This window comes from Salvelinus namaycush, chromosome 17 (assembly GCF_016432855.1).
Source record: "Salvelinus namaycush isolate Seneca chromosome 17, SaNama_1.0, whole genome shotgun sequence".
Taxonomy (NCBI): Eukaryota; Metazoa; Chordata; class Actinopteri; order Salmoniformes; family Salmonidae; genus Salvelinus; species Salvelinus namaycush.
In genome coordinates this window covers 35776461-35784530 of record NC_052323.1, presented here as the reverse complement: position 1 = coordinate 35784530, position 8070 = coordinate 35776461, and the positions used below count along the sequence as shown (strand labels likewise).

At 41.5% G+C, this 8070-nt stretch overlaps 1 protein-coding gene across 1 annotated transcript; it reads right to left on the bottom strand.

Annotated features, from left to right (window-relative positions):
* Positions 1-6980: 6980 nt before the first annotated feature.
* Positions 6981-7811, bottom strand: LOC120062201 (histidine-rich glycoprotein-like). Its single transcript, XM_039012002.1, has one exon. It carries the CDS (start codon positions 7809-7811, stop codon positions 6981-6983), a length of 831 nt encoding a protein of 276 aa, XP_038867930.1.
* Between the last annotated feature and the right edge of the window lie 259 nt (positions 7812-8070).

Here is an 8070-nt window from a genome sequence, read left to right as displayed (position 1 = left end):
CATAAATTGTTCTTACTTTTGCTGAGCTTCCATCGGAATCTTGTACAAGGAGTCCTTGGTCCAGAATAAATCGTTGTTTGGTTTTAGAATGTCCTTTTCTTCTGTCGAATTCGCGCCACAATGCTAGCCAATGTTGATAACGTTCCCATTTTCTCTCGACGCAAAGAACGGAAAACTCCAAAAGTCCCAATAAACGTTGAATAATCTGATAAAACTCGGTTGAAAAAACCTACTCTACGATGTTATTATCACATGTATCAAATAAAATCAGAGCCGGAGATATTCGCCATGTAAACCGAACGCTTATCAAAAGACAATATTGAGGTGCTTCGCGCGCCTTGGTAGACAAAGGAAATTCTTGACCTGCCACTCCAAAAGCTCTTGTTCGACCTCAGATCAAGCTAGACACCCCATTCCACCTTCCACTGCCTGTTGACATCTAGTGGAAGGCGAATGAAGGCAATTAAATAGGCAGGCCCTGAAACAGAGCCTCGTTTTCAGATTTTTCACTTCCTGCATGGAAGTTTGCTGCAAAATGAGTTCTGTTTTACTCACAGACATAATTCAAACAGTTTTAGAAACTTCTGAGTGTTTTCTATCCAATAGTAATAATAATATGCATATTGTATGATCTAGAAAAGAGTACGAGGCCGTTTCATTTGGGCATGATTTTTTCCAAAGTGAAAACAGCGCCCCCCTATTGACAAGAAGTTAAATTCTTGTTAATCTAACTGCACTGTCCAATTTACAGTAGCTATTACAGTGAAAGAATGCCATGCTATTGTTTGACGAGAGCGCACAATTTTGAACATGAAAAGTTATTAATAGGTCAATTAGGCACAATAGGGCAGTTGATACAAAATGTTTAACAGAAATTAAATGGTTTATTGGATCAGTCTAAAACTTTGCACATCCACTGCTGCAATCTAGTGTCAAATCTCAATTGCATCTGGGCTGGAATAATACATGATGGCATTTCTCTTGCATTTCAAAGATGATGGCACCAAAAAAGTACAAAAGAACGGTTGGTTTTTTCTTTGTATTATCTTTTACCAGATCTATTGTGTTATATTATACTGCATTCCTTTCACAAATCTCAAAGTGTTTCCTTTCAAACGGTACCAAGAATATGCATATCCTTGCTTCAGGGCCTGAGCTACACGCAGTTAGATTTGATATGTCCTTTTAGGTGAAAATTGTAAGAAAAGGTCAGTTCCTGAAGTGTTGAAAGGTTTTTCTTAATTAATAGTCCTTTCATGATCAAAGGAGAGCCGGACAGATGAACAGACAGACAGAGACACTGCAGTCTGGCCCCTGGGAGTCTCCCCCTCACTCTCTACAATACATGTTAAGGTTTTTGCATAATATTTATTATGCAGAATTGTCTCTTGAATCAAGAAACCAATTGGAGAGATAGCTTAACCTTTCAACCTGACTGGAGGCTCCAGAGGACATAATGGTTCCATTCAGCCTCCGTTGCTGAGCTAGCGACTGGCTAACCCCACAATGCTCAAAGCCACCGCCTGGCTAACCCAGGCTAACCCACAATGCTCAAAGCCACCGCCTGACTAACCCCGCAATGCTCAAAGCCACTGCCTGACTAACCCCACAATGCTCAAAGCCACCGCCTGACTAACCCCACAATGCTCAAAGCCAGTGACTAGCTAACCCCACAATGCTGAAAGCCAGGAATTAACCCCACAATGCTTAAAGCCAGCAATTAACACCACAATGCTCAAAGCCACCAATTAACACCACAATGCTTAAAGCTAGCAACTGACTAACCCCACAATGCTTAAAGCCAGTGACTAGCTAACCCCACAATGCTTAAAGCCAGTGACTAGCTAACCCCACAATGCTTAAAGCCAGTGACTGACTAACTCCACAATGCTTAAAGCCAGTGACTAGCTAACCCCACAATGCTCAAAGCCAGTGACTAGCTAACCCCACAATGCTCAAAGCCAGTGACTAGCTAACCCCACAATGCTGAAAGCCAGCAATTAACACCACAATGCTCAAAGCCACCAATTAACACCAAAATGCTTAAAGCTAGCAACTGACTAACCCCACAATGCTTAAAGCCAGTGACTAGCTAACCCCACAATGCTTAAAGCCAGTGACTATCTAACTCCACAATGCTTAAAGCCAGTGACTAGCTAACCCCACAATGCTTAAAGCCAGTGACTAGCTAACCCCACAATGCTGAAATGATGAAAAGCAGAGAGTGGCCAGTAAAAAATTAAGTAAAGTGGTCCACATGCAAGTGGCGCTTTGGGGATCTTTTAATGCCGATGACATGTATTAAATCACACTTTGTTTCCAAACACAGTCTTAATGGTTTACAGTGATGCTGTTGCAAAACCCGGGATCATTTGGTCAATACGCTTCACCAGCAGTGTGAGGTGTATGGTACCATACAAAATATCAAATCGTATTTTTGTGAAAAATACAACAGGTGTAGACTTTACCGCAAAACGCTTACTTACGAGCCCTTTCCAAACGATATGCTTATTGATTGGGCAACAGGCAGTTAGCAGGTAGACTAGTGGTTAAGGGCATTGGGCAGGTAACTGAAAGATCGATGGTTCGAATCCCCGAGTCAAATATGTGAAAAATCTGTCAAATTGGTTGTTGATCATTGCTAGACAACCATTTTCAGGGCTTTCCATAGATTTTCAAGTATATTTAAGTTGAAACTAACTCTTCTACTCAGGAACATTAACTGTCTTGTTGGTAATCAACTCCAGTGTAGATTTGGCCCTGTGTTTTAGGTCATTGTCCTGCTGAAAGGGTGAATTTATCTCCCAGTGTCTGGTGGAAACCAGACTGAACCAGGTTTTCCTCGAGGATTTTGCCAGTGCTTAAACTCTATTCTGTTTATTTTTTGTCCTGAAAAACTCCCCAGTCCTTTAACGATTACAAGCATACCCATAACATGATGCAGCCAAATCTATGCTTGAACATTCGGAGTGGTATTCAGTAATGTGTTGTTTTGGATTTGCCCCAAACATAACACATTGTATTCAGGACAAAAAGTGAATTATTTTGCCACATTTTTTTGCATTATTACTTTAGTGCCTTGTAGCAAAGATAATGTATGTTTTGGAATATTTGTATTCTGTAAAGGCTTCCTTCTTTTCACTCTGTCAATTAGGTTAGTATTGTGGAGTAACTACAGTGTTGATCTATATTCAATGTTCTCCTATCACAGCCACTCTGTAACTGTTTAAAAAGTCACCATTGGCCTCATGGTGAAATCCCTGAGTGGTTTCCTTCCTCTCCGGCAACTGAGTTAGGAAGGAAGCCTGTATCTTTCTATTGACTGGGTGTATTGATACACCATCCAAAGTGTAATTCACCGTGCTCAAAGGGATATTCAATGTCAGCTTTTAAAAAAAATCCATTTACCAAAAGTGGCCTTTCTTTGCAAGGCATGGAAACCCTCCTGGTCTTTGTGGTTGAATCTGTGAATGAAATGCACTGCTTGACTGAGGGACCTTACAGGTAATTATATGTTTAGGTTACAGAGCTGAAGTAGTCATTCAAAAATCATGTAAAACACTATTATTGCAGTCCACGCAACGTATTATGTGATTTGTTAAGCACATATATTACCCATGAAATTGTTTAGGCTTGCCGTAACAAATACTTATTGACTCAAGACATTTCAGCTTTGGATTTTGTGTTACAGTATTTTACAATCCAAACTCTTCACACAGGGAACACAACAGCAGTCTATGTGGGCTAAACTGTGGATCATTTTTCATTGCTTTGGAACAAAATGCATTCAATGACTACATCTTTCAAATTTCATGAATTCTTTTCTCACTCAGACTCAACCACCACCAAAACGTTATGTACCTACAGGCCAATTTGGAACATGTTTACATACTCTTTTCAAAACTGTTAAACTTAAGTTGAAAACCTAACATAACACAACATTTAATGAGACAGCAATTTTCTACAATTCTACAATGAATACCATATTGAAATATATTCCAAATCTAAGCAATGAAATACATTCAAAACAATTAGACCAACCACAGCTGATTCCCATTGTAGCTGAACACCTACCCAGGTGTTAGTCTTTCAATCACATTACCATCTATACAAAAGGGGACATCTTAGGAATAATTCTGTAGTGTAATGTAAACATGGACCCAGCCAGAGATAGAGAAGTGGCTGACAGAGGAAGAAGAGTGGCTGGGAGAGGAAGAGGGAGAGGGAGAGGGAGAGGAGTACGTATGCGTGGTGGAAAAAGACTGAGAGGAAGATCAAGAGCTGTAGTCTCAGATGATCATGTAATAAATCATGGTCTATCAATGAGAGAGGCTGGTCTGAGAGTGCAGCCACATCTGCAACACTCAACAGTGGCATCTATTGTGAGAAATGTCCAACAAAACAACAGATATGATCTGACTGAACTGCACATTACAGAAGTAAATTGAGCAAAGCCTCCAAACCCACTTGGTGTAATTGTTTTTGTATTTCTGCTTGGGTCCCAACGGTTACCTCCCACAGGCACGAGAGGCAGGATTTTCACTGCTGTGCAGGAAACTGCAATCATTTATATGGTCATCAGGAACAATGGCATAAAACTAACAGAGATTTGGGACAGAGTGTTGGCAGACAACATTACATTTGGAAATATTCAAAATGTAAGCATAACAACTATTTCTAGAGTCCTGAAACAACATCAAGTCAGGATGAAGCAGTTGTACACTGTCCCCTTTGAGAGGAACTCTGAACGAGTCAAGCAACTCAGGAACTAATATGTCCAGGTAAGAGGACTATAAAATACAGAACTGGTTTTGAACAAAACCAAACAGGGCAGAGGCACACAATGGCATGTTTTTAGGTATAATGTAAACTACCGTAATAGACTGACTCTTATGTTGCCTTGTGGATTTATTTTAGAGAGTCATGGAGATTGAAGTCAGGCAAACACCCTACATATTCATCTTTGTGGAGGAGGCTGGTTTCAACTTGGCCAAAACACGGCGGTGAGGAAGGAATGTGATTGGGAAACGGGCCACAGTGGATGTCCCGGGCCAGAGGGGTGCCAACAGGCGAAATCGGCCAGCGTTTGTAATTATATGGGACAACGTGGCATTTCACCACTCCCGTGCAGTCACAGAGCAGTATGCAGTCCGGCCAACGTTTGTAATTATATGGGACAATGTGGCATTTCACCACTCCCGTGCAGTCACAGAGCAGTATGCAGTCCGGCCAACGTTTGTAATTGTACGGGACAATGTGGCATTTCACCACTCCCGTGCAGTCACAGAGCAGTATGCAGCCCATCCCAGGATGGTGTCACTTTTCCTCCCACCTTACTCTCCGTTCCTCAACCCCATAGAGGAATTATTTATGATCACCATCCACATGATCAAATGTCCCTCCTGGACGCAATGAATGCTGGATGCCTGGACATATCTGCAGAAGATTGCCAGGGATGGACCAGACATGCCAAAATATTATTTCCTAGGTGTATTGCCCAAGATGAGAAAATATGTGATGTGGATGAGAACCTGTGGCCAAATGCAGAAGACAGGGTTGACTAGCATTGCCACTGTATCTGTATCGGTAGATGGTGTATATACACTTTCTTGTATTTTTGGAATCACTCAATGCCAAAAAATTACATAAAACATATTGAAGCATATTGCATCTTGTCTGATTCATTCCTGTCACATACACTGCAGTGAATTGTAAACAGTAGAGAGGTGTCAGTCTTGTTTTGTAAAGACGTTTTACAGAAGACAACATTGTGTAATGCTACCTGTTGTTCGTGTTGTTTATGTCGTTGTTTTATGACAACGTGTGCTCGTTGGGTGACAACCGTTGCTAGTGTTATGGAAGAGTTGATTTGAGACGTGTTTTTTGAGTTGATTTGAGACGTGTATGAAGTGTTTTGGTAGTTTTAGCACATTTTGGTTGTGAAATTAACTGCTGTGCCAAGCTGAAATTTGGTGAGGAGAACTGTGTGAAGAGTTTTGAAAAAGTGACCTTTGTATTGAGAAATGGGTCCTAGCAATTGTAAAAAAAAAATTAAAAAAAAAATGTAATTTGTAGACATTTCCAAAAACATTATTCCACTTTGAAATGATGGGATATTGTGTGTAGGCCAATGACACAAAATCTCAATTTAATCCATTTTAAATGCTGGAACACAACAAAATGTGGACAAAGTTGAGGGATGTGAAAACTTTCTGAAAGCCCTGTACCTCGGTGTGATATCTGTTGTGTTCCTTTAGCATCTCGGTGTGATATCTGTTGTGTTCCTTTAGCATCTCGGTGTGATATCTGGTGTGTTCCTTTAGCATCTCGGTGTGATATCTGTTGTGTTCCTTTAGCATCTCCTGTGTGATATCTGTTGTGTTCCTTTAGCATCTCGGTGTGATATCTGTTGTGTTCCTTTAGCATCTCGGTGTGATATCTGGTGTGTTCCTTTAGCATCTCGGTGTGATATCTGTTGTGTTCCTTTAGCATCTCGGTGTGATATCTGTTGTGTTCCTTTAGCATCTCGGTGTGATATCTGTTGTGTTCCTTTAGCATCTCGGTGTGATATCTGTTGTGTTCCTTTAGCATCTCGGTGTGATATCTGTTGTGTTCCTTTAGCATCTCGGTGTGATATCTGTTGTGTTCCTTTAGCATCTCGGTGTGATATCTGTTGTGTTCCTTTAGCATCTCGGTGTGATATCTGTTGTGTTCCTTTAGCATCTCGGTGTGATATCTGTTGTGTTCCTTTAGCATCTCGGTGTGATATCTGTTGTGTTCCTTTAGCATCTCGGTGTGATATCTGTTGTGTTCCTTTAGCACCTCGGTGTGATATCTGTTGTGTTCCTTTAGCATCTCGGTGTGATATCTGTTGTGTTCCTTTAGCATCTCGGTGTGATATCTGCTGTGTTCCTTTAGCATCTCGGTGTGATATCTGCTGTGTTCCTTTAGCATCTCGGTGTGATATCTGCTGTGTTCCTTTAGCACCTCGTGTGATATCTGGTGTGTTCCTTTAGCACCTCAGTGTGATATCTGGTGTGTTCCTTTAGCATCTCGGTGTGATATCTGCTGTGTTCCTTTAGCATCTCGGTGTGATATCTGCTGTGTTCCTTTAGCACCTCGGTGTGATATCTGTTGTGTTCCTTTAGCATCTCGGTGTGATATCTGTTGTGTTCCTTTAGCATCTCGGTGTGATATCTGTTGTGTTCCTTTAGCATCTCGGTGTGATATCTGTTGTGTTCCTTTAGCATCTCGGTGTGATATCTGTTGTGTTCCTTTAGCATCTCGGTGTGATATCTGCTGTGTTCCTTTAGCATCTCGGTGTGATATCTGTTGTGTTCCTTTAGCATCTCGGTGTGATATCTGTTGTGTTCCTTTAGCATCTCGGTGTGATATCTGTTGTGTTCCTTTAGCATCTCGGTGTGATATCTGTTGTGTTCCTTTAGCATCTCGGTGTGATATCTGTTGTGTTCCTTTAGCATCTCGGTGTGATATCTGCTGTGTTCCTTTAGCATCTCGGTGTGATATCTGGTGTGTTCCTTTAGCACCTCGGTGTGATATCTGGTGTGTTCCTTTAGCATCTCGGTGTGATATCTGTTGTGTTCCTTTAGCATCTCGGTGTGATGTCTGTTGTGTTCCTGTAGCATCTCGGTGTGATGTCTGTTGTGTTCCTTTAGCATCTCGGTGTGATATCTGCTGTGTTCCTTTAGCATCTCGGTGTGATATCTGTTGTGTTCCTTTAGCATCTCGGTGTGATATCTGCTGTGTTCCTTTAGCATCTCGGTGTGATGTCTGTTGTGTTCCTGTAGCATCTCGGTGTGATATCTGTTGTGTTCCTTTAGCACACTGTTGAAGGGTTTAATACCATTGCTCTCTGTGTGTGTGTGTGTGTGTGTGTGTGTGTGTGTGTGTGTGTGTGTGTGTGTGTGTGTGTGTGTGTGTGTGTGTGTGTGTGTGTGCGTGTGTGTGCACGTGTGTGCACGTGTGTTAGTGTGCGTGTGGGTGTGCAAGCGTGTGTGTGTAACTGCTTTCCTGTTATCTCAATGAATCTCTCTGCATTTCTTCCTGCTA